The 24788-nt window shown below is 43.2% G+C and overlaps 3 protein-coding genes across 8 annotated transcripts in view; 1 reads left to right on the forward strand and 2 right to left on the reverse strand.

Moving 5' to 3' along the window:
* The window catches only part of LOC6729325 (phosphofurin acidic cluster sorting protein 2), a 35112-nt gene extending 16450 nt beyond the window's left edge, over positions 1-18662 (reverse strand). For 2 of the 4 annotated variants that reach the window (XM_016174829.3, XM_002104606.4), the window contains exons 1-2: positions 17290-18660; positions 39-380 (exon numbers count right to left, since the gene is read on the reverse strand). In XM_016174829.3, the coding sequence (XP_016035962.1) occupies positions 39-380; positions 17290-17564 (617 nt within the window). In that variant the 5' untranslated portion in view covers positions 17565-18660. Of the gene's footprint in view, positions 1-38; positions 381-17289 lie in introns of all 4 variants that reach the window. The other 2 variants (XM_039295587.1, XM_044923389.1) reach the window with 2 other exon arrangements.
* Positions 18663-18878: 216 nt separating this feature from the next.
* LOC6729326 (N6-adenosine-methyltransferase MT-A70-like protein) lies at positions 18879-21063 on the forward strand. The gene is made up of 3 exons (XM_002104607.4): positions 18879-19138; positions 19201-19494; positions 19563-21063. Exons 1-3 carry the CDS (start codon positions 19000-19002, stop codon positions 20954-20956), a joined length of 1827 nt encoding a protein of 608 aa, XP_002104643.2. The 5' UTR covers positions 18879-18999; the 3' UTR covers positions 20957-21063.
* Positions 21064-21164: 101 nt separating this feature from the next.
* On the reverse strand, positions 21165-24705 carry LOC6729328 (mitochondrial Rho GTPase). Of its 3 annotated transcripts, none has more exons than XM_016174826.3 (4): positions 23740-24705; positions 22422-23626; positions 22099-22137; positions 21165-21839 (listed from the first exon to the last, which is right to left on the reverse strand). In XM_016174826.3, exons 1-4 carry the CDS (start codon positions 24355-24357, stop codon positions 21704-21706), a joined length of 1998 nt encoding a protein of 665 aa, XP_016035964.1. In that variant the 5' UTR covers positions 24358-24705; the 3' UTR covers positions 21165-21703. The 3 variants fall into 3 exon arrangements, with proteins under 3 accessions (XP_016035964.1, XP_016035965.1, XP_016035963.1); XM_016174827.3 differs by having other exon boundaries at positions 22075-22137; positions 23740-24704; XM_016174825.3 differs by lacking the exon at positions 22099-22137.
* Between the last annotated feature and the right edge of the window lie 83 nt (positions 24706-24788).

Consider the following 24788-nt stretch of genomic DNA (forward strand, 5'->3'; position numbering starts at 1 on the left):
ATATACAAAGGATATTTTCTGTGTAATGCAACACCCACCTATTGCCATCTCTCTTGATAAAGTGCGGATACTGCAGACTGAAGTGCAAGTCCAGCTCGGTTTCCGTCAAGGGCACAGCCATGCCCAGTCCGCCTCCAGTGCCCACACTACCCGGTGTGCCACCACCACCACCACCACCGCCACCAGCTCCTCCGGCCACCGACATCGGCGAGTTGCCCTGCAGGGAGGCGGATGAAGTCAGGGCCAGGCCGTTGATGGGAATCTCGTGGCTGCGCAGCGTTCTCTTGGAGCTCTGCATTTTCACCGCCAGCGATAAGGAGGTGGTGTCACCGGGCAGCGGAGTCAAGATGGACAGACGTGTTATTGTCAGCGAACAGAGTCTGAAAAATGCAAAGGAGCAAACATCCTGGATTAGTATTAAATCGATAAAGTAAAAGGCAGATAGTTGTGGTATTGAGTTTGCAGTGAGATTTAAAGAGTAGCAACATTAGAATTCAATGCATATGCACCATCTTAGGTAACCCTCAAAAAACATGTTGCAAGCAAAGATGGCCAACAATAAAAAAAAGGTATTAAATAAAAAGACCTCGTTAAATGCATTTCCAATGCACTGAACAATCGATCATCGAAATCTAAGCGAAAAAAAAACAATTTCACGCCAAGAGATTTTGCGATGCAAGGCCTGGAAAGCGATGCAGAAAAATCAAAAGTAAAATGCAATCAAGTAGAAAACAAAAATTTTGTATAATGGAAACCGAAGGAAAAGCAAATGAAAATGGAGAAAAACACATGCATGTGCCGAATTGAGTTCGATGAAGATTGAGTGCAGTTGAAAGACATTAAAATTAAAGTTTTCTCTCGTGCGATTTTCAAAGGAAATAAACCACTCTCATTTTGAGCAAAGTCAGATGTAATGGCCATTATAATCGCTTATAACTAAGCCATAAAGGAAATTGGATTTCAGTTTTCGTTTTTCTTTTTTTTCGCACTGTCACAAAGCAGCCAGCCGGGCAACCCGACAGAAATCTCATTTTTTAACGTTTTTGGCAGCACAAGACAAAGTCCAGATTGTACGAGTATGAGTATAAATAATTTATTTCCTGATTAATTTCTGCTCGGTAATGCCCCTCGCCGTGCAGAAGATTACGGACTCCGGACATCTTTTGTTGGACACTGCTCACTGCTCACTCATCATCTGCTCAAATCAGCGAGGATGGACGAGGCCGTTGGATGGAGTTGGGTGATCTTGGAGCACGGGTGCATCATCGTCATCATCGACACGATACAGTACGATTAAGATATCCGGCTTGGTGGGGTGTGAAAGATATGCAAATGGAGCTGACTAAGCACAGACAGCCGGCGGATGACTCGACAATGGACAATGATTGGACGCCCGATGGGCGATGGACTGATGCAGATGGTGGCCGGGATCAGGTCGAAACTATGGCCAGCCATTGATTGCCGGACAATGGCAGTCGCTTATTGAATTCCCTTGACCACCACCACCCATCAGCGAAACAGAGTAAATAAATTTAAATACGCTATTCAAAAGGGTACAATACAACTATTTTAAATGATGTAAGCTTATTATAAAATATGTAGCTCAATGGAAAATTCAATAGCAGCATAGTATTTAGTTACATTTGATTTATTAAACCCTTTTCTTGCTGTGCAACTGCAAAATGAAAGCGCTTGGAATGGAATGTACGAATGCGTAGTCGCCGACAACGCGCAATTAATTTCTTAATTAATAATTCAAAACATTCGTTTTGTTGCCCCATGCAAATTTCATTACGGGGGGGGATGGAACGAAGTGGTCACTGGGTGAAGGGATGGGGACAGCACTTATAAGGCAAGTCGAACAGACAGTTCACGCAATTCAAAGAATTCAATGACTTGGTTAATGACGTTACAAAAATAAAACGTAAACGATTCACAGAAAAAAGTGGCACAAGTCTATCGGCAAAGTGAATAGAAGATACTATAACAATTGGTAATAAATGAACATATTACTAAACAACATTTCCCACAGTCGATGACAATTCGCGAATGGATCCTCAAATTTGTAAAAGCACCCAATAACAACCCATAAAAATACCATTAATATTAAGTTCCTCAAACATTACGAATATATTTCCGCATTTGGACAGCTCTTTCCAAGTGGCATAAATAAATCACCCAACCTATCACGTAGATCATATAGTATTTCATAAATAACTATCAAATGTGATCAGCATTTGAAATGAGTTTTCGATAGAATCGGAAAAGAACACTGGTTTCCATTCAATTTGATTTGCGTGCACTTGACATGGCATGTTCGCATTGTTTGTTAAAAATAAGTTGACATTTTATTGTTGTTCCCGACGACTTGGGTGTATTTTTAAATGATTATAAGAAATCGAGGGGCGCGTTTCGCTTGTTCTCGTCGCCTTTACATTATTCGTTTTTGCTTTTGATTTGAGTTTATTTGGCTTTGGGTTTAAACTTGTGGCTTCCCTGAGTTTTACTTTTTGTACGCTAACAATTTTGGCATTACGTTTCTGACCATTATTTTCTTAGCAATTTGATTGTCATGTAGGTTTTTTTTTTTTTTGCTGTGCCCATGAATGACACACGTCGAATGCTGCCGGAAAGCATTTTCTTATATATTTCTGTTGCCTTTATTCGCGTCTTTATCTCCCTGAGTACCTCCTCGTCCCGTCATCCCCGACTATCCAATCTTTTCTTTCCAGTTCATCGTACCCAAGTCGCCAACAATGTTTTCTTTGTTGGGTAGGAGCTTTGATAAATGACCAATTGAGGTAGCGGACAACGGACATTGGACATGAATATGAATTATGGCCTAGGGGATTGATTGGCTGATCCATGGGGATAATCCAATCTTCGCTGTAGTAGCAAACTACTGAGAAGAGCACAAAAAAAACGCCGTAATAAGTTGACTTAATTGGAAATCAGACCAATTACCCGGTTAAGCACTCGACAAGAGTCGTGGTATTAATTACTTAATCATCTACTATAGGTACACATATAAATAGAGTGCGATAGCGGGCGTTTACTTGATAAGCTCTAGCACCCACTTTTTATGGCACAAATAAAATATGAAAAAATGGAAATTGAAACTGATTAGTGCAGAAAAAAAAGAGGGGGGAAAAATGAGCGAAATGAAAATGCTACATAAAAACAAATTGAGTCCGCAAATCGCCTCAATCAAAGTGAGGAGCGTATAAGCAAGACGGACATAGACAGCAGAAAGAGACGGAAACTGTGTCACTGGCGCAAGATTCGAGATGAAGAAAGAGAGGGCATCACATCGCACTGATCTTCCTCCGCCGGTCCAGAGTCTCAATAAAGACTAAATATTTTGCTTGACATTTTCGAGTGTGTCCGCATAAATGTGAATTTATGTTGATGAATGGCTGCTCATTGTCCCAGTAATTTAGCAACAAAATTCACAAAAATAATGCTACAACTTTAGTAAAACTATTCATAATTCATAACATAATTTGGATGTAATGCAAGGAGGGAACAGTTTAAACAATAATCTAAATCATCAGAACAATTATAGGGAAGTGAGTAACATAATCACATTGCGAGTGCTACAGATTTCCGTGCGGTCATCACAGATTATGTGGGAATGTGTGATGTGATCCGTAAGTAGCACCTTTGACAACAATTCCGGTAATAAAACGACACTGGTCGCAAAAACGTTGCCCCAGGTTGCGTGATCGCGTTCATCACCCTCGCTCATCCTCCGTTTAGCTCGCTGAGCTATTTTCCATTTTCATTTCCATTTCCATTTTTGCTTTCTCGTTGATTAGCTGTTGTAAGTTGCGAGTTGCCGTGGGGCGGCTGTTAACACCCCCAGACAAACGGACAAACGGACAGATAGGCAAAACCGACTGAAATACCGACTTTAACTGGCTATTTTGTTAACATGTTAATTTGCAGTTTTGTTTCCGCCGCTAAACTTATCCGTAGATTCGCGTGCGACCAGTTACTACGATGGGATGACGGGATGATGTGCGCATGTATGATATGATTCACAATGATAGTCACCGCCGGCGGGGGCGACTCGTCGTGGATGGCTCAACTGCCGCCAGAGAGCCGTATGCAAATTGCACTTTGCATTTCCTGCAGCGACGACAAGTGCCTGGCTTGCGTAGACAACAAAGACTTGACTTGACCACCATACGGATCGGGTCGGAGACAAAGCGAGACCCGGCTGGGATAGTCGCCCCGTTCCAAGGACAGCAGGCCCCTGCGGTCGCATTCACTGACAAGATGTCAAGCTGCGAAAGAGCCCGTCAAATCAGCAAATCGCTGCCGTACGATTATAACCACAAGTGGGTAAACCAGTATGGGGCCACGGGTCGAATGAGTTATACCCACGAGTGACACACGGCGTATGAGTGATGCATGTGAGAAACAGTCACTTCTAGGTGCAAGAAATTACATCATGTTTTCTAAGAAAATAAATGAATGCATATTTAGTTTTGTGCTCCACTATGCCAGTATATTTTAGATGATTATTAATTAGCGATTCCACAGAAGAACACACCCAAATGCTCCAGGGTATTGCCAAAACTCGAACTCATCTACGGCCGCCATCAGTTAAGCTAGTTTATGTCATTTTGTCGCGACTTATGGGCAACTTTTACGGTTTCATTTAAGCGTGTTTTATTCGTTGTCCTTTCTTTATATATATATATATTTTTTTTTTTGTTTTGCATTTCCATTTCGCCTGGTAGCCGTTCGGTTTCAGCAAGGATTGTGAGCATGAGTCACGGACGCGCGGGGTCTGGTTTTAGTTTAGAGCCACTGGTTAAATGAATTTGAGGCACGATACAGCCAAACCGGTTAAAACCGATGTGTGGGTGGCGCCACCGAGAGTGGCCAGAAGTGGCTGCGCGAAGTTAGAGGCAGGACGTTGGGGCTTCTGGGGGGCGTTTAATTAGAGGGCTCCGAAACTTTCCAGCCTAGGCATTACTTGGCGCCCGTCTGTCGCTGGCCTGGGTCATTGCATTATTGATCAACTGCATGCCGAATGCGTTGCCATCCGAAGTTTTACGGAGTGTGAGTCTTACTTATGCATGCCAACTACTTGCCACGACACCAGAGGGCACCATTGGGTACCAGAGGGGTACCCGATCGGGGTGCTTAGTTAATTTATGCGAGAATCACGCAGGCCCTGACTGACTGGCTAACTGACTAACTGACTGACTGACTGACTGACGGCCATAATGACAAAGTGGCAGACCGACGAACGAGACAATGCCCGGAAACGGATGGAGCCCCCAAACAATGGCAACCAAAGACGAGCTGCAATTGAATTCGGAATGTTAAATGGGAATGTTTTTCGGGGACAGACCCACAGACGCAGCCACAGAGATTGCCATTGAAATTCTAATAACCGAATGTGTGGAATTTGCAATACAGACGAACAATACTCTGCACATAGTTAAAAAATTAAAAGTTAAAAGTATCTGTACTGATATAGTTTCGTGTCTAATGTATAGAATTCAAAGCACAAACTATCCAATTAATGGTGATATGACAGCAAAAGCTTTCCAGAAGCGAGAGTTCAGTAACCTCCCACTCGTAGTTAACCGACCCATCCAGGAGGGTATGAAAATCGATGTAACTAGCGTTGGTAATTTGCCACAATTATCAACTAAATGGCACTTTACGTTTGCGTTCTCCAAAGTCACTATAACAACAACAACAACACAAAGGCGACGTCATACGGCCAAAGTGGGTGTGGCTCCTCCGCTCCTCCATGTGCACCACCACAAACCTTAACCCATGTGGGAAAAGTGCTGCAGGCCAGCTGGAAAGGTTACTCCGGTTCATTCACTCCACAGCCGTTGATCGAATATGACACGAAACTTATGGTCTATCAATTATTGAGAGGTACCATAAAAAATGGAAAAAACAGAAATAGTTTAAGTGCCCGCAGCCGCAAACGCTTTCTTCGTTCTTACTATAAATATTGTAAACATCGATTGAGTTTCAGCGGCGTGGAATGCAATCGATGTGTCTAAAAGCGGTACGTAATTATTTTCACACCTATTTCGTTTTTCCACTTTTAACACCTGAATCATTCATGAGTTTCGCCCCAAGGGGTTGGGTTCGCTGAATACGCGGTGTGGTTAGCACTTGGCCCGGCGCCTTTAACCGGCGGAAAAGTGCGGAAAATGGCCAGCACAACGCGAATGTAAGTGACCTAGGACAGGTCAGCAATAAAGGAATTATTTAACGAACAAGTGTGCAAACAAATCACAATTAAATAAATACTTATGCTAATGCTTCACTTAAGGAAATTCGATCAGATTAATATAAGATACGTTCAAGTTAGGAATTAATGCAGATATAAAGTGGTTACCACTAAAAGGTAAATTCAGTTTAATTTTTTAAAAATTCAACCCAAAAATAATCGAAATTGGGCCGAAATACAAGAAAGGGCCAATCGTTGGTCTTTAAACTGATTTTCTAAGTCAATTGGCATTGAAAATTTTGACCAAATTTTTGTAAAAAAAAAAAAAAAAAAAAGTTACAAAAAATGAAAATTTTTGGTTTTTTTTTTTTTTTTTCAAGTTGCCTAAAAAATTATGCGATATATTACTTATGTTTTAAGCAGCATAAAAAGGCGTTTCAGACTGTTTTGGAGCCTATTTTACATAAGTTTTGGCGAAAAACCTTTTACAAATCATGCATTATGGTCAAAAACCGAAAAAATATGTAATTAAACATAATTTTTAAGGCATTTTAATTCACGCCCACTTAAAGTAACAATCATTTACTTCATTTAACTGATTGCAAATTCCCTTAACATCATAAAAATGTACATGATTTGCTTGAGATACTTTCAATTCCCAGACACTTGCCGCACTTAATTGAAAACAACAATATGTGCAATAAACAATTTTCAGCTTCACTAAGTTGGCTGCTTTCTGTTGCATTTTTGCCTTTAGTACTGCCATAAGGAAGTTCATAATAAACCCGAGATTTCCTGCAGTTTCTCCCCAGCTTTATAGCAACATAATATGTCCGTAATATAATTTTCTCAACTTGAAGATTTCACATATCCGCAGCAGTATCTTTATATTTTGGGTGTTTGCACTTGAGACATAATTGGTGAGGTTATGACGTGGCCTTTACGAGGTAATTAGCTGACATACAACACCATCCATATGAGCTGGTTGTGTGTGGGTTGATGAGCTCCCACTTGGCCGCATGGATGACTACCGATCGCCAAATGACTCAGTGCTTAAAATTTGAGTCTTTTATACGTTTTAAATATTTATTTAATACTTTAGCGAGCTGTTGTTCCAATTGAGCGAACGCCGCCGCCGTCTAAACTTGAATTTAACGAGCAATCGTGTGACACATTCCTCTTATTATTTATTGTTTTTATTACTCGAGCATATTCCATGTCGTCGCACAATTCGTTAATGACCCATATATCATATGACCCGCTCATTCTCGGCCACAACTCGATTTTTCTCAATTTTCCCTTTATTTCCCCGCCGCCAGCGAGCATTTCTGCGGCTTCAGATTGGCTTCGACTTCATGGTTAGAAAAGCAATTTGCCAATGCCATTCGATTGATTGCATAAGGTATTGATGCCATAAGCCGATCGAATCCATCAAAAGCACTCGCCGTCGTCTCTGAATCGTCAAGAGGGTTCGAAATACATATATGCGAAATATATATATGCGAAAAATAAACGTAACTTATCCTATTTCTTCCTTTGTTCATTCATCAGAAGATGCTTTTATCAAAATAAGTAAATATTGCCACATCTGAATCTGATAAAATGTGTCACGAAGCACCGCAACAGTTCATAAATATTCAGGACAAATTTTATAACAATCCCAAATGTGTAATAAATTAAAACACACTAGGCTGACGCAAATTGTTTTAATTTTGAAACGCCTATTTTATGTGTGTTATAAATACATTTGAAATGTCTTCAGCTTGTTCCGCCCTCGGAAAATCAAAACCAAAACCAAACCCAAGTAAAAGCCAAAGAAACTGGCATTTATCCCCAAGAGAATGGACAAGTTGGAGGTGAAGCACCAGACCAGAGGGCCGAAAGCGATTTAAACGACATTTTCCAAGAGTCAACAAAAAAGCGAACGACACCACGTTGAGTTAATAGCCCGGCGCACCCAGAATCGAGAAACTTAAAGTGTTCGCTGCTGGATAGTGTAAGGCAATCCAATAAAATTAACCAGCAACTGACACTATCTGACTGGGCAAAAAAAGGAAGGAGGAAGGATCCTACTCCTCGCCACCCCCAATAAATCCAAATTGGACGCTGCGTGTGGTCCGCAAAAACCCAGCAGGATGTGGAAGCCAACAACGGCAGCACCTCCCAACTTGTTTGGCCGCCCATTTCTCATTTTAATTGCATTTTTCTGGCCAATATTTTAGTTTACAGTGTGTTGTAGTACGAGTGTTACGACCGCAAACACAGAATTCCTTTCTGGGAAATTGGGTAATCAAATTGCGATGACTTGTAAATTCGTTATCTATTTCAATTAAATTAAGAGATGCCAAATCAGAGAGAGAGTTATCTTTTGAATTCCTGCCAAATTAGTTTAGTTATTCTATCTCTATACATCTTATAATAAATAAGTTTGAGTTCAATGACATTTTATTTTGGAAATTAGCAAGCAACTGTTATATATCTAGAAAACCCATCGAAGTAATATAAATTCTTTTAATCTCAGACTACGGTTCGTTTCGTCGGAAACGCACTGTACATATATCCATAAAATTAAAATTATGATCTGTTAGAGCGTGCTCCGACTTATGAATACTTGGCTCTTGTTTACTCTCGCGTATAAATGTGAGATAGATACACAGACAACGATCTATATGTAGGCATAATGCCACAAGATATAAACAATGAAAGCCTTTTGTTTATATCACGCACCCACAAAATGAAGAATTCCTCAGAGATATTCAATTTTTTAATTGCCAAAGGCTAAATAAGTATAAGTAGGTTGAAATGCTTCGACATTCCATAGGGTCTTAATCATGGCGATTTGCGAGCCAGTGAAATGGGAATTACCCAATTGATGAGTCAGTTTAAGTAAAATATCTAAGCTTCTCCAATCTTTAAAAGCGGAAACTTGTAGCTCACAGAATGATATCAAATTATCAATAACAGTTTTAAGCAGTCAAGGATTAAACAGGGGTAGAAACTTTTCAAAGATAAACTTCTTGCTTAAAAGTGATTACAAATATCGTGAAAACATTCTGCACAAACAACGGGCTCTCAAAGTATTTCGACTTTCAATTATAATTTCTCGTTAACGGCAGAAGATTACACAAATCGGTTTAAATACTTTGTTGCCAAGTAAGGGCCAAGTCAAAAGCCAAAGTTGCTCAGCAGCTCCTACGTAGGAAGAATTAAGCTCGAGCAGAAGTCGCAACCGCAACCACCGACCGCCCAAACCCCACCAGTCCCCCCAAAACCACCCGCAACCCTGCGGCTCAGCCACAAACTGTGTCAAGTGACTCGCAGTGAAGCTGCCACTCGGCTGCTTGCTACTCTTAAACCTTTTTAGTTAAAGTTCAACATTGGCAAAGTTTTTATGTTAATACGCAAACTATAAACGACTTTCCTTCGTATTTATTAATGAGAATATGAGAATATCATCCGCCGGAATTCGTGTCAAGCGGTCTCTTAAATACTCAGCCAGTCCGGTCAGGTCGCTCCAATTCCATAATTGTCGCAAAAGTGCCAGCAATTCGTTGAAAAGCTATTTCAACAACATATATATTTTTTGGCCACGAATTTGGCAAAAGAAACTCCAAAAATAGATATAATGAAACCTTTCACTTTCGAATTGCGGCTTTCTTCAAGTGACTCACTCGATAATCACATTTGCAGTTTGCCGGCACGAGACCAAACCAACTAGTTAAATCCAATTTCGAGCAGAGATTGGCCGGAGATCTTTGGATGACCGACCCTCACCGCTGTCGAATCGATTCACACTTTCGGCTTAATCAATGTGTTTTGTATTTGCATTTTATCGCATTTTGGGCTAACAACTTTGGCCAACATCCGATCATACGCATACGTAATACAAAGGTGAGTCTGAATGGGATTACCGCATAGAGAAGGGTCGTTAATGGGTTAATTGAGGACCGATTTGCTGCCGGTGTCTGATAAGCCATCACATACATTATTTGATGGCTTTATCAGCCATTTGATTTGGTTAGATGTAGTCGATACTATTGGATATTAAGTGAATGGGCGTGTTACTACCAACACTCCATTATAATTTTGTTGGCTCAACTCTTTTACATCACTATCTAAAAACTGGCAAGGCATTGTTATGTATTTGTTATATTATTTTTTTCATTAACACAAGCGTGTGAATAATGTGTGTTTGAAAATCTGTCAATTTATAAGCATCTACCACCACATTTTATAATAAACAAAAGTAAATTTTTAATCATGTTTTAGTTAACTATTGATTATGTACGCGAATGTGCCAGTTATGTTACATCATATACAATCGATATTTTTACTAGAGTCAGGGATTTTGTTAAATAATTAAACAACCCCAACTTTATCTAATAGATTACACTATCTCAGCCCATCAATTGTTTTACATTTAGTTAGATTAGATTACATCCAGTTGCCTGTTGTTTTTGGAGCTATGTTAACCCCATTAGAATCCAGTTTTCAATATCTTCTAAATCTTTCTCTAATGTATGTATGTATCTGTTGGCCCGTTTAGAGCCAAAATGAAATGCTGGGTCAACAGCTTATAATGCATGGAAAGAGCGGCTTGGGAACCGCACACAAATCTCCCTAACATGGCCATTTCATGGCCAACGGAGGAAACCAAACCACTCCACCAGGTGGAGCAACTTTCAATGTTTTCATTCTCTCGGTGCCCAAAACCTGCCCCGCCAACGCCTGGCTCTGCTCTTTGCCTTTCTGCCTTCCTAGACGACGTACTTTGTATGCTAATAAATTGCACTTTTATGAACAGCTTTCGATGGGAGGCACTATCTACAGCTGGGTGCTAGTGCACACACAGTAGAGCTTCCATGTGCCCAACTTCCTTTCTGATTAATGCTCAAAGAATTTGAAGTGTAAGGGTCTCCAATTTCTTTCAACAAAATCGAGAATATGCAACTTAATAGTTTACAAAATGTTTATGTTAGTAAATTCCATCAAATTCCATACCATTTCAACATAAACCTAAACGCAGGAAATCGATCCACCCAGCTTTTAGGTAATACATGCGTATATGTGCAAAGATAGGAATCGTCTGGAGGAGACTTCCCTGTGCCGGAGCACATGCAGATCGAAGGCGGGGATGAAGGTACAACTGGGGGTCTGGAGGCGAACGATTTATGCAGCTGACATCCGTAGCTCGTTTGGCCTGTCTGCTTTTGGCCAGCATGGAACCTGGAACTTGGAACTGGGAACTGGGAACTTGGGGGAGCGGAAGTTTTCGCCAACTTGCTCGTTGTTTGCGGCTGTTATTGCAGTTGCTGCCGTCTTTGGCGTTGTTGTAGTGGCTGTAGTTGGTGTAGTTGTTGCTGCACCCGTTCGTGTTGCCGCTGTTTGCGGTGATACGGTCGTTGTTGGTGTGGCTGCAAAACTCCACTTGGGCGCAGGTTGCCGGGCGAGTCAACAAACTTGACGTTGACATGCCTGGACAATGTCGTGGTACTCCAAGTTTCCACGCTTCCATGCCAGCACCTTCGCCTTCGCCTTGGACGCGAGTGCAAACAAAAACCGAGGGGGAAATGGAAAATGGAAAATCCGGTGCAGGCAGAAGCAGTTCGACCAACACACTGGATGAGTCAACGGTCGGGAAAAGCTGGACTGGACAGGATGGCTGCCACAGCAGAACCAACAACACTCGCCCTTTGTCGTCGAGGAAATGAATTTTGCATTGTTTGGTTTCGGGCTTGCAGCCCATTAGGAATGGATATAAAACACTTTGATTGACGACCTGACTTTTAGTTTCTAGATCTTAAACTTGGATATGATGGCAAGTATTGTAGGGGAAAATCAATAGCTTGAGTACTCCAACGCCATGGTATACTGTACAATTGATTGGAATCTAACGACTCTGTAAGGAGAAACTAACCACAATGTGGGAAACTGTGCTTAATCCCCACCTGACTTGGTCACACACACACACATTCTCATGGCTCGGCTGCTGGTTGATGCTGCCATACATCGAATTTAATTGACTTTCCTGCTGCACTTTTCCATCGACCCTAATGACCAGGAGATTTGCCAGCTGTGGGCATTAACACGCCACCAGCTCAACTCAACTCAAGTCGACACTCGACTTGGCTCGGGATCGCGGTTAATGCGCTTAGAGGAGAATGCCACCGCCGCCACCACCAACACCAACACCACCATCAGATGCAGGGGAGGGCATCTCGGATCTCCCCGCCTCCTCGCGCTGCACTAGAGAATTTGGGTCGAGGCCCGGCTTCTGGTCTCTGAAGAGGGGGGCGGCTCTCCATCACCCGAGGGGAAAATTCGTTTGGAGGAATTTGGGTCAGAGCGCGGCAAACGCAACAGGAAATCGATTGGTTTGGGTTTTAGTTTAGGTTTTCGGTTCAATTTCGGTCTAGCCGCAACGAAACAGTTAAGAAACTCGAGTGCCTAACCACTTTCTTTTCCCTACTCTTATCTGGTTTTCATGTATTCCTGTTCGTGTGGCAAACTGATTGCTGAGGTGGTTCCCCCGTCCACAAAAAGCACTAAACTCCCACAGTGACACACCTCCACAAACACCCGCGTGTCCCACACCCGAAGACCTGAATCATCGGTCATGGCCAAAAGCACAGCTGCTGACTCGTCGCCGGTAATCTCGATGATGCACAGATGGCGTTGGGACAGCGGAAAAGCAGCAGCAGCAGCAACAACAGCAGCAGCAACAGCAGCAGCACCAGCAGCACTGACACCGTAATAAAGTAAATCCCATTAAAATTGCACCCAGAATCAATTCGAAAAGCTATCAGCATAAATTGGTATACCCTGGAAAAATTAGCAACACCTGGGGTATATACAATCTAGGTTATCTATAGACAATAATAGATATACACAGAAACCAAAGCAAAAAGTTGTAAACTATAATGTATCTTTTTGTCACATGGTTAAATTAAGTTCCTAACCTTTTTTTTGCTAGAGGATATCTTCGCGTTGAGCAATCAAATTCAATTCGAACAAAGAGCGAACCATTCCGTTGACATAACATTTCGGCATAAACAATAAAGATAAAAAATATTGCCACTGAATGCAGGGAAATAGCCAACGGAATAGCATTCAATTTGTCAAACACAGACACCAATGCAGATGCAGATGCAGGTACAGCTGCTCGGATACAGATACACACGAAAAGATACATGTGATGCTGTGACGATGATGCTCTAGATATTGTTTGGATTCGTGCAAAATAAAAGAACGACAGAGCCAGCAGATGAGAAAAAAAAAAAGTTCAAGGCTAACTTTTCGTGGGCAAACACGCGCTACAGCGAAAAAAAAACAAAAATTCAGCCAACTGCTGTCGCTTGTCGCGCTATAAATTCTACTTATAGATACAGATACACAACCCCGCCGCACCCCGCACCTTTAACAGCTGCCACGATCGGCCGGCAGAGATACAAATTGGACCTGGGAAATATGTCACTGACAACTTTGGCCGCATCTCTTCGGCTATTTTGGTTGGCTTTAAATTAATTTCTAGTAAAAACATTGGCGCAGTTTATAAATTACACGAAAACGATGAGGAAAACATTCCTCAATGTTTATCACAAATCGAAATGCCGCAAAGCATTTCACATTTATTTATAAACAAAAAGCTGGGCACTTAAAATACAATCAGACCTGGGCAAGAAATCAAAAACAAAAACCAATGGGAAATGGCAAAGAAAGCGTCGCATAATGGAGCCAATACCATCGATCAATCCATCATCCGACGTGCTCCACTTCCTTGGGAACATGAAAAACATGAAATTTCGTGGTGTTAAAAATAAAGCGAAGCGAACCGCAAATAACAAATATCACAAGCAACACACAAACATCAAATTAACCGAACCTATCCCAAGTGCATTTTTATTGCGTACGCCGACCGCAGCCAAATAAATGATTTGTAAAAAGCTGAAATGCAATTCAATTTTCAGGTAACCACTGAAATTAACAAACGCGCAAGCAAAACCAATTCTAGATAAGCGCCATGCAAGGCGAAAGGAAAAGGATTAGTGCCACTCAAATTTATGATAAGGCTGGCAAACAGTTTGGAAAATGTTTCCCAAAAAGTGTCCTGCTGATAAAGGCACTCCAAATAATGTGGTATGTTAATAAAGATAAAGATAGGGGATCCCTAATAAAATCTAGCCTTCATAGTGTTTCAATTACTTTCAGTAAATGTCAAATATTCTCAAGATACTCAGATAAGAATTCAAGTCATATCTAAATTGTATGAAAAAGTATTCCAATTACACAAGTAAAACAAAGAAATTCCTTAAGAAGAACCAATCCAATTAATGGAGTGCAAAACCCTCTAGTTTTATGAGAATATTAAGTAAATTGCCGCGTATAACCGAAGATAAGGATATGGTGATTCACCTCCCTTCGCCGCATTGTTAATCAGAATGGAAAAAGTTTCATTTACTCGTATCTTCCTTCCATGAAAGTGAATTAACAGCGCGGCAATTTCTGTATTTCAGCATTGGCACACAACTTTTCCGCAACCCTCAGACCAAATCAGGCAAATTAAAACGAGATACACAGATACAAACTTTGCCAAGGATAATTTGCTACGCCTCGAACTTGAATGCATTTCAGACCCTGACATTGCCACCAAGTAGATGAGTGTGTGTGCGTGTGTGTTTGCCCTCTTTATTCCCTTTTCTGATTTGATTTGAATTTGATTGCTCTGACGGGTCAAGCGGAGCCGGATGAATCAGCCATTGGCCGGGTCGTCGTCAGGCAAATGCGCCGGATCAGACGGGTCACGTACGTCTGGCGACCGCAAGGAAAACTTGCGCTAATGCCGCCTGAGTCCTAATCAAAGTCTGGATATGCTCTACGTGCCGCATTCGGTCGTAGATAAAATCAACATAAAGATACAATTTGCGCAGTCGTAGGGAAACAGGGAAATAGGAAATGTGACGACACATGGTGCAGTGGCATAACTACAAATTACATTTACTTTTAGCTGCAATTAGCCAGAATGAGATTTTTAATTAGCCAACTGGAAAATATGCCGTCTTTACTGGCTTTTTTGGGCTCTGGTGAAAGTTTCCCGCTCTTCTTCACTTTTCGGGCGAAAAGTTCAAAGTTGGTGACTGAAAAATTCCCAATTTGCTTGCTTAGCTTCAGTTTCTAATTATAAGCCAGCCAAGCGAGCGCATAATTATAAACAAACAAAGCAAAACAAAGACGGAAAACTCAAACCCAAACTCGAAAAGTGTATCCCAAAGATAAAACAGAGGCGGCATCAGCGGTTTATGACCTTTCGAACAGACAAAAAAGAGCCACCAAATGTGGTGTGAGGTGCCAAAAGAAGGCGAGAGGAGCCCATTTGGCCTTGGCCATCAAATATTTAGTAAATACTTTCCAAACCCGCCTGATGGTCCTTCTACACAGCGAGAAATTATAGAGAAATTGTAAATCACTTCAGTTTTTAATACACATACAAAACATCCGAAGCATATTCATCTTGTTTCATTGGCATGTATTTCATAGATTGTTCACTTGCTTAAACTTTCTTCGAAAATGGGCGTTTTCAAGGCCTTTGGCTGTTTTGATATTAATGTCAGTCTACTACTTGACCAGTTTATCGCCTTGAGAGCTCTTAAAATACACAAAAGCGATTAAACTCGGCCAAAAAGTGCGCCTTGCCTTTGCTAATTTCTAATTTCTGCGACGCAGTGGGGTGTCTATCCCAATTATAGATTAATCTTTGTCCAGAGTCAACATCTGAGCCAAATTGGACACAGTCTGACTCATCCGCATGCAAATAGGCCGCTAATTCTTATCAGCCAGACCAGAAGAACCCCAACTAGTAGCGGCCAGATGAGATGGGGCATTACTCATCTCGGGTTCGGGGTTACTGGGCCAAAGACATGGCACAAGACGTGTGGAATGAAAGAAAGCAAGCAAAACAATGCCGCAAAACAAACGGGTTTATTTGCGGATCGCCATTCAAAGATAGAAGCTTATCAACAGAGATTGCGAAATTATAAATTCTAGAAATTGGTAGGGGTTAAAATAAATATTTAAAATTGCACAATACTTTTGATTATGCCATTATGCAGCATCCTGACATTCATTGTAAATATTCCCTTGATCTTAGGTTACAATATAAATAACATGTTACTTCCTTCAATATTTCATAAATAAAGAATTATGCGCCTCACTTTAATTTCAAACCTTCCATCTTATCTCTAAAATAATATTGGGTTAGGTTGGGATTTAATTGCGGTCAGATTTACTATCACGTCCAAAAATTTCGACATTGTTTTTTACTACATTTATGGTTAGAAGGGGTCAAGATCGTAAACCTTTTTGAATTTGTGTATTCCAGGAATTGTAGATTAAAATTCCCTCCCTAGCAAAGCGTATTTGAAACTTTATAAAGAGTGTAAATCGATTAATTCCATAAAGTCAATCTCTTTCAAAATGCACTTAAAAACTTTTTCGATTTCTTGTGCCGAGGCGAATAAATAAAAAAATCAGCGCTGTCAGCGGCAACAACAATACCTGTTAAATAACAGTTAGCGCAGTTGCTGCTTTTGTTAACTAAAAATAGGAACAAAACAAAACCCAATCGAACGGAAACCCCGGCACGAAACCAAATTGGCAGAAAATCAACAATAAGCTGTAAACAAACTGGCGATGTGTATTATCTTTTTATCAGATGTATAACCTTTAAGTTCGTTACTTCGAGCCAAAAGTAATGATAGGGTATGTTTTTGTTAAAGCTTATTTAAGCAATTCAATTTTTTAAGCAATTTTATTTTTTTCAATTTATATGTATTCAATGTTAAGCTCTAAAAATATTCTTGCTTAACCTTTGTGGCAATGTGATGGCTTTAACAACAAATTAGCTATAGCGCCGACTAGTTAAGTAACAGTTACCACTTTTGTTACCTCAGTTGGCATTTTTGTGTCTTGCTTTGACAAAGCAAAATAAAACTAAACAAAACAAATTGGCAAGAAACTGTGCTTTTACTGTCCCTACGTCGCATTTTGTATGTACATGAGTGAAATTTGTTTACACTCACCTTGGGATGCAATTGGGCGGCGTTCGGTCCACTTCCCAGGCGGCGAATAGCTTCATGGGCACCGGTTTCTGGCTGGTGGTCATGCCTGCTCCGGCGGACAAGCCAGCCGTGCCGGATAAGCCACCGGATCCGGAGACTCCTCCTCCGCCGCCGGAACCGCCGCCTCCTCCGCCGCCTTGCAGGTTGAGCGGACCGCCTCCAGGACCGCTGCCGCCGGTGCCGCTGATTACGGCAAATTTATCCACCAACTTGGACGACTTATCGACCATCTTCATGTTGTTTCTTTGCTGGTTCTCGTCGAAAGGTATTTTTTTCGTGTACACGAGGTGTGTTCTAAACTGTTGTTTATGTACTTGGGGTGCACATTATTTCGATGCAAACTGGGGAGTATATGTCGAGCAGGCACATAATTTTCAGATTTTCTGATAGTTTTCACAATTCAATATTTCGAAAGTTTTCTTTTTGTCGATTTTCTGGGTTAGCCCGCCAATACATACATACACACACGCACGCACGGACATACACGCACGTTGGGGAAGGGCGTGCCGCCGCCTTAAAAACAGAAGCGAAAAGCTGTAGTATACACAGTGAAAAACGAGGGGTGGTTGGTGGGGGTGTGTTTTTCTTCTTTCTTTCGTTCTTTCTTTCTTGTTGTTGTGATGGGGCGCGCGCTGCAACTGCACTCGCACTGAATCAATATGTATGTACGCGCTGCGGAATCTGTTGCGGATTAGACAGCTCCTCCTCTTCGGCTGCTAGCGACTCGCAATCGGAATCGGATTTGGATTCGGAACGGACTCGGAAGCTGCTGCTGCTTGTGCTGCAGCTTTGGATCGCGTCGAAAGTGCCGCGAAAGAACCGTCATGCTCCAGAGTAAAAGTGCGAATGTCGCGTTATAAATCTGGCCCCAGTTCAGCTGCCTCACTCTCTCGCTCTCGCCACTCTCTCTGTATCACGTCCCAACAATAACAATGTGTGCAAATGCTATGCGCACACACACACATAGACGAGATTTTCGCAAATCCCCACTTCTGTGTGCGCGCGTGTGACTGTGTGGGTGTGCGCGCACTTTATGCTTTGCTCTCTCTTGCGCGCATAAACAAAAAAGAAAACGCCACGAATTTCGGGGAGCAGTCAAAAGGCGGCACTCGCTCTCTTTCTCTTCAGCACTCGCGCGCGTTTTTATCGAGAGTCGATCACAGATCAAACTGATTGGGTTATTATTTACGATTGGAGCGGTTTTCATTAAATATTTATGCGTTTCGGCACGTTTTATTGGGCAAAATGTTGCGGAACAGCTATGTCACAGCTTCCGCTTTTTGCGATGAGAAGCGGAGCAGTGTGGCCAGAGCGGATTCCTTGAAAATATCAACTGGGCGGTACAGGTAAAATCGTATATACCAATCAATAAATAACTGTGCGTTCCAATAAATTATAAAAATAAGAATACAAAATATATTGGGGGCACAGCAATGTTAATACTTTCATCGTTTTTAAATTTAAATTTTGAATGCTTGCCTACTCCAACACTGGCCTTTTTAATGTTCTTCATAGTGATTTAAAATTTACTTGTGTAAAATGTATATGTAGATTACCCTGGTTTAGTATTTTAATGCAACGTGTTTACCTGCACTGTGAACACGGTCACATTGCCAGCCTTTGTAAAAAAAATTTCATTGTTTACCAAAGGCCGGCAGCGTTTTATAAACAATGGCAGATGCGTGGGACATAAAATCACTCAAGACGAAGCGGAACACGCTCCGCGAGAAGCTGGAAAAGCGCAAGAAGGAGCGCATCGAGATTCTCTCGGACATTCAGGAGGATCTGACGAATCCCAAAAAGGAACTAGGTGAGTACCGGCAATGGCAACAAGTTGGAGCCACAAAAACGAATATATTTCTGCATTTCCAGTTGAGGCTGACTTAGAGGTACAAAAGGAGGTGCTGCAGGTGCTCAGTTCCTGCTCCCTGGCCCTGCCCATTGTCTCCACGCAGGTGGTGGAAAAGATTGCCGGCAGCAGTCTGGAGATGGTGAACTTTATTCTAGGCAAACTGGCCAACCAGGGTGCCATTGTGATCCGGAACGTAACCATTGGCACTGAGGCCGGCTGCGAAATCATCTCTGTTCAGCCCAAGGAGCTAAAGGAGATCCTGGAGGACACCAACGATACGTGTCAGCAAAAAGAGGAGGAGGCCAAGAGGAAGTGTGGGTCTCACAGAAATTACTTCTCTCATAAGACTAATAATTGTAATAATTTGCTGTTGATTTTACAGTGGAAGTCGACGATGTTGATCAGCCACAGGAGAAGACAATAAAACTGGAGTCCACTGTAGCGCGGAAAGAGTCCACAAGCTTGGATGCTCCGGACGACATTATGATGCTGCTGTCCATGCCTTCCACCCGCGAAAAGCAGAGTAAGCAGGTGGGCGAGGAGATCCTTGAGCTGCTTACTAAGCCTACGGCCAAAGAGCGATCCGTGGCTGAGAAGTTTAAATCGCACGGGGGAGCGCAGGTCATGGAGTTTTGCTCCCACGGCACAAAAGTCGAGTGCCTGAAGGCCCAACAAGCCACCGCCGAGATGGCGGCCAAGAAGAAACAAGAAAGAAGAGACCAAAAGGAGCTTCACCCGGATGTTGATGCGGGCGAGAGCGTCAGCGGTAAGGTACCCAAGACAGAATCTGCAGCCGAGGATGGAGAAATCATCGCGGAAGTTATAAACAATTGCGAAGCCGAGTCGCAGGAATCCACCGATGGCAGCGATACCTGCGGCAGTGAGACAACAGACAAGTGCACCAAACTGCATTTCAAAAAGATCATCCAGGCTCACACGGACGAATCTCTGGGGGACTGCAGCTTCCTAAACACCTGCTTTCACATGGCCACCTGCAAGTACGTGCACTATGAGGTGGACACCCTGCCGCATATAAACACAAACAAGCCCACGGATGTGAAAACCAAATTGAGCCTCAAGCGCAGCGTAGACTCCAGTTGCACGCTTTATCCGCCGCAATGGATTCAATGCGACCTACGCTTCTTGGACATGACGGTGCTGGGAAAGTTCGCTGTGGTGATGGCCGATCCTCCCTGGGATATTCACATGGAATTGCCCTACGGCACAATGTCGGACGATGAAATGAGAGCACTGGGCGTTCCGGCACTTCAGGATGACGGTTTGATCTTTCTGTGGGTCACAGGACGAGCCATGGAACTTGGCCGCGACTGCCTCAAGTTGTGGGGCTATGAGCGCGTGGACGAACTCATCTGGGTAAAGACCAACCAACTGCAGCGGATTATTCGCACTGGGCGCACTGGTCACTGGCTAAACCACGGCAAGGAGCACTGTTTGGTGGGCATGAAGGGCAATCCCACAAACCTGAACCGCGGACTCGATTGCGATGTGATCGTGGCGGAGGTGCGGGCCACCTCTCACAAGCCGGATGAGATTTATGGTATTATCGAGCGTCTAAGCCCGGGCACCCGCAAGATCGAGCTATTTGGCCGTCCGCACAACATCCAACCGAACTGGATAACCCTGGGAAACCAACTGGATGGCATTCGACTCGTGGACCCGGAGTTAATTACGCAGTTCCAGAAGCGTTATCCAGATGGTAACTGCATGTCGCCAGCTTCTGCCAATGCGGCGTCGATCAATGGAATACAAAAGTAGGATTAAAATAGTATTTGCTGTATGAATTGAGACCTCGACAAGCCAGAGTTGTGTACAGACTCAATTGTAGTAAGATAAATTATTATTAAAGCTTTTACAAACCTAAATGGCTTATGTGGAACATTTAATAATGAATGAGGGCAAGTCCATCATGCAGACTAAAGTTAAATTTTCCTTTTGGGGAAAGTGAAATAACTAAAACATCGAATGCCATTAAATATCACTATATGTTAATCCACACATATAGATAGGTTTATTGCTCATACTAGGGGATTTGCGCGTATTTACAAAAGTGCGATATCGCCGAACCCGGCGATTCTCTAGATGTCGTATATATTGGTTTATATAGAACGCAGTACGTGTACATATCACTATCAGTTATGCACGATATTGGTTGCTTCGTTACTCGAGTATGCTGGTAACAATAGCTTATTTGACTTATCAGAGAGAACATGGTTTAAGTAAGTTAATATACGATTAGAAATGCAGCGTACACAATGTGCTCGACTGGCCACTGCTCCAGCCCAATTCCTGCGAGTGAACTTGGTGTGTGTATTTACAAGTCAGGAATGAGAGCATCGGCGTGTGTCCCTTTCATTGTTTGCTTTAGTTTTTGTAACAATAAATTTGGATTTACAGTACCAAGCAATTAAATAATTAATAAGATACATGAATTTGTCAAACTTCAACGTGTTTACCACGGGGTAATCGTGTGTTAAGCCCGTCCCCTTATCCTAGTGGATTCACCTAGCGGGTGTGGGCTCCGGCAGCACTTATCGTTTTCAGCACTATAAATCCCAGCATGGTAGCTGCGGCCACTCCCAGTCCCGCCTTTAACCACAGCTTGGGGTCCTCCGTCATCAGGCCGAATTGCCTCAGGTGACTGTTTGTGGGAGAAAAGAATCGAATTAGAAATGGCAAAGCATAGGCAAGATTTTACAAGGTATCGTAACGATAAAACTAAGAACTACAGGATGCTGCCGCACACCACATTAATCAAGCGGTTATGGATGGGAATCTGTGCGCCCCCAAGGAAGTAATACGGGCACCGTGGCAGATGGAACAACAAATATAAGGCTGATATTAGTAACGAGTTCAGTTTAAATGGTAACACTTACGCCGACTCCCACAGCTGTACCAACCTGTGCTTGTAGAACAGTATCCATGCGGCCTGGAAGCGACTGCATATCCGCGAAGCCGTCGACGTGTACAAACATCAAACAACACAGAAAACAGACACCAACCATCACACAAAAAGGGGTAGAAGAGAAGATAATAAGATAAGTAACCATTAATCCCGAATGTTAGATGCAATCTAAAACTACTATAAAGTGAAATACTTTTAAGGGTTGGTTTATGAACCAACGTTACATGAAGTGCATCCAAAAGTATTTCACTGCCTTTGGCTAGGCGTATTAGCTTACAAAAGAAGCACCCAAGTGTGGATCACAAAAGGTGTACTCACGGAAACGCTGCCATCGTGGCCAGCTTGGTATACAGTTCTTTCTTGTTGGTTTTCAAGCTGAAGAGATGCGGAGGCAGCAACTTGTACTTGTCACAGAATTCAGACGGCTGCATTAGATAGTCCTGCCGGCGTTCGTCCATGTCGCACTTGGTGCCGACTATCATCACTGGAATCTTGCTCTCCGCATAATACTTGATGTAGATGCGTGCCACATACTCAAAAGAACGGGGATTGGATGAGTCGTAGACCAGGCAGGCAACATCGCAATTGACTTCTTGTGGCTGGAGGGGATCGAGGGCGTGTCTGACGTCGATGTCGCGAAGAATGAGGTGCTTTTCCTGACCATACACTTGCACAGAGTTGATGCAATTAACCACATTCGTTTTAAACTCCTTTCCGATTAGTTTGTGCATATCCTCCACCAGGAATCCCCTGCACAATCCAGTCTTTCCTGATCCCTTTGGCCCAATCACATGACACTTGTAAACGGACCTGCTGCTTTGGCGCTTGGCCAAATCGATGCGGCGCTCTCGAGTTACGTGAATTGCCGCCAACTGGCTGTCGTTTTCATGAACATTGAAGCCCAAATAGGCCAGATACTCCATTGTTTTGACCACATCGATCAGCGTCATCAGTGTCCACCGACATAGCCACCCGTGCAGTGTCACCCATCCAGTTGTATCGTTGATCGGGCAGGACTTGCGAATGTCGGTGGAGTAGGACCACGGAGCAGACGGGCATGTGCTGAAGAGCATCTTGTGCTCCTCAGGCGATAAGGCACCGTCGCCATCGCGATCATAGCGCTCAAACACGGCAATCAGGAACTGCTGTCCGCGGTGCGAGAGTTCTGTGCTGCTGCCAGGCGGTATTTTCAGCGGTGGCCTAAGATACTCCTGGCACATCTCCAACTGGTCGTTGTAGCCAAAGCGCCGTAACACCGCCCAGGTGGTCTCGTTCCTTCCCCGCTGAATAAAAAGGCAGTGTAGGAAGAGGAAGCCCTTCAGGGTGACCGCATCGTTGTATATGCCATCGGGCACATTTTTCTGTATCACGGCCTTCACCTCATCAAGGATTTGCGGCTGGAGGGGTGTGTTAAAACAGCGTCGCTGGAATAAATTCAGCTCGTAGTCATTCAACAGATTGTCCCCGTCAATGTCGCATATCTTGAAGATGCGCACCAGCGACTTCTTGCAGGCGGATGTGAGCTGAAATTGCGGAGTTTTATTAGAAGAATACAAGCTGATTACCTATCGCAAAACTGCCGATTACGGCGCAATGATATAGTTGCGGACCTTAGATCCAATCTGGAAGCACTTACCTCCTGTTCTTCCATCATATACAAGGGAGAAGTCGGGTGCAGCACAGCCTTCTGGGCGTAGTAAAACATCTCGGAGATGTTGTGCAGCGTCTTGGCAGAGCACTCCACACAGCTCTCAATCTCGGGATAGTCTTCCATAATGGCCAGCACACTGTCCATGGTGGAATACTCGATGAGGTCTATTTTGTTACCCACCAAAACGATTGGCTTGCGAATGGGCTCCCGTTGTGCGTCGCCTTCCGCCTCCGCTTCGGCATCACCCTCGCCGTCCAGGGAGGGATTGCACTTTGCCCGGACGAGAGGCAGCCAATGGGAGGTGATCCGATCCAAGGTGTCGTCATCGTCCACGGCGTACACTATGCACACCACGTGCGCCTTGTTAATTTCGGCGGCCAGGGCATCCTCAGACTGCTCCACGGCCGAGAAGTCAACTATGCTGGTGGGCACCTGCTCGGGCGTCACGTTCGCCGGAATGGTAATCTCTTCAGCCCGAGGAGGAACCTCCTCCGGGTACTCCTCACTGACCAGAGACAGAATCAACGACGTCTTACCCACCCCGGCGTCGCCCACGAGCAGGATCCTAACATTCTTGCGCTGCGACGCCGTGTACTGTCCCATTCCGACTGCTCTCCAAGTGAGATGTCCCGCTCCTGTGCTCGTGCTCTCCTGGTCAGAGATCGCTGGCGTTTAGGCCGAAATTCTATGATTTTGTTATGCAAAAACGCAAAAAAAAAACAACCCAGAGTGATGGGGATGGCAGTTGGTGTATCAAGGTCGATATATCGCAACCCAGCTACCAGGGCTGCTACCAGGGCTGCCACACCGGGCGACCGCCAAATAATGGGATGTGTTCCCCCAATTTTCCGGAAATTGTGTTAGAATTCTACGAATTTAACAAATCAAAACTATTGTTTCGCGCAGTTGTTTAAAATTGATCAGGTAATTTTAATATTGCCATCCAAAAACATCGGATCCGAAACTGTCTGGCAACTTTATTGACAGCTGGATCTCTACGATATGCCAAGTTAGCGTTTTTCCGCTGAAGCAAG

Source organism: Drosophila simulans, chromosome 3R (genome assembly GCF_016746395.2).
Source record: "Drosophila simulans strain w501 chromosome 3R, Prin_Dsim_3.1, whole genome shotgun sequence".
NCBI lineage: Eukaryota > Metazoa > Arthropoda > Insecta > Diptera > Drosophilidae > Drosophila > Drosophila simulans.

Excerpts from the sequence above, each read along its gene's own strand:
- LOC6729328 (XM_016174827.3), bottom strand. The coding sequence starts at position 24,357 with ATGGGACAGTACACGGCGTCGCAGCGCAAGAATGTTAGGATCCTGCTC. Across the intron at positions 23,627-23,739 it reads ATATGATGGAAGAACAGGAG|CTCACATCCGCCTGCAAGAA; the intron begins GTAAGTGCTTCC and ends CCGCAATTTCAG. Across the intron at positions 22,138-22,421 it reads GCCACGATGGCAGCGTTTCC|TCGCTTCCAGGCCGCATGGA; the intron begins GTGAGTACACCT and ends GCGGATATGCAG.
- LOC6729326 (XM_002104607.4), top strand. The coding sequence starts at position 19,000 with ATGGCAGATGCGTGGGACATAAAATCACTCAAGACGAAGCGGAACACG. Across the intron at positions 19,139-19,200 it reads GAATCCCAAAAAGGAACTAG|TTGAGGCTGACTTAGAGGTA; the intron begins GTGAGTACCGGC and ends CTGCATTTCCAG. Across the intron at positions 19,495-19,562 it reads GGAGGAGGCCAAGAGGAAGT|TGGAAGTCGACGATGTTGAT; the intron begins GTGGGTCTCACA and ends TTGATTTTACAG.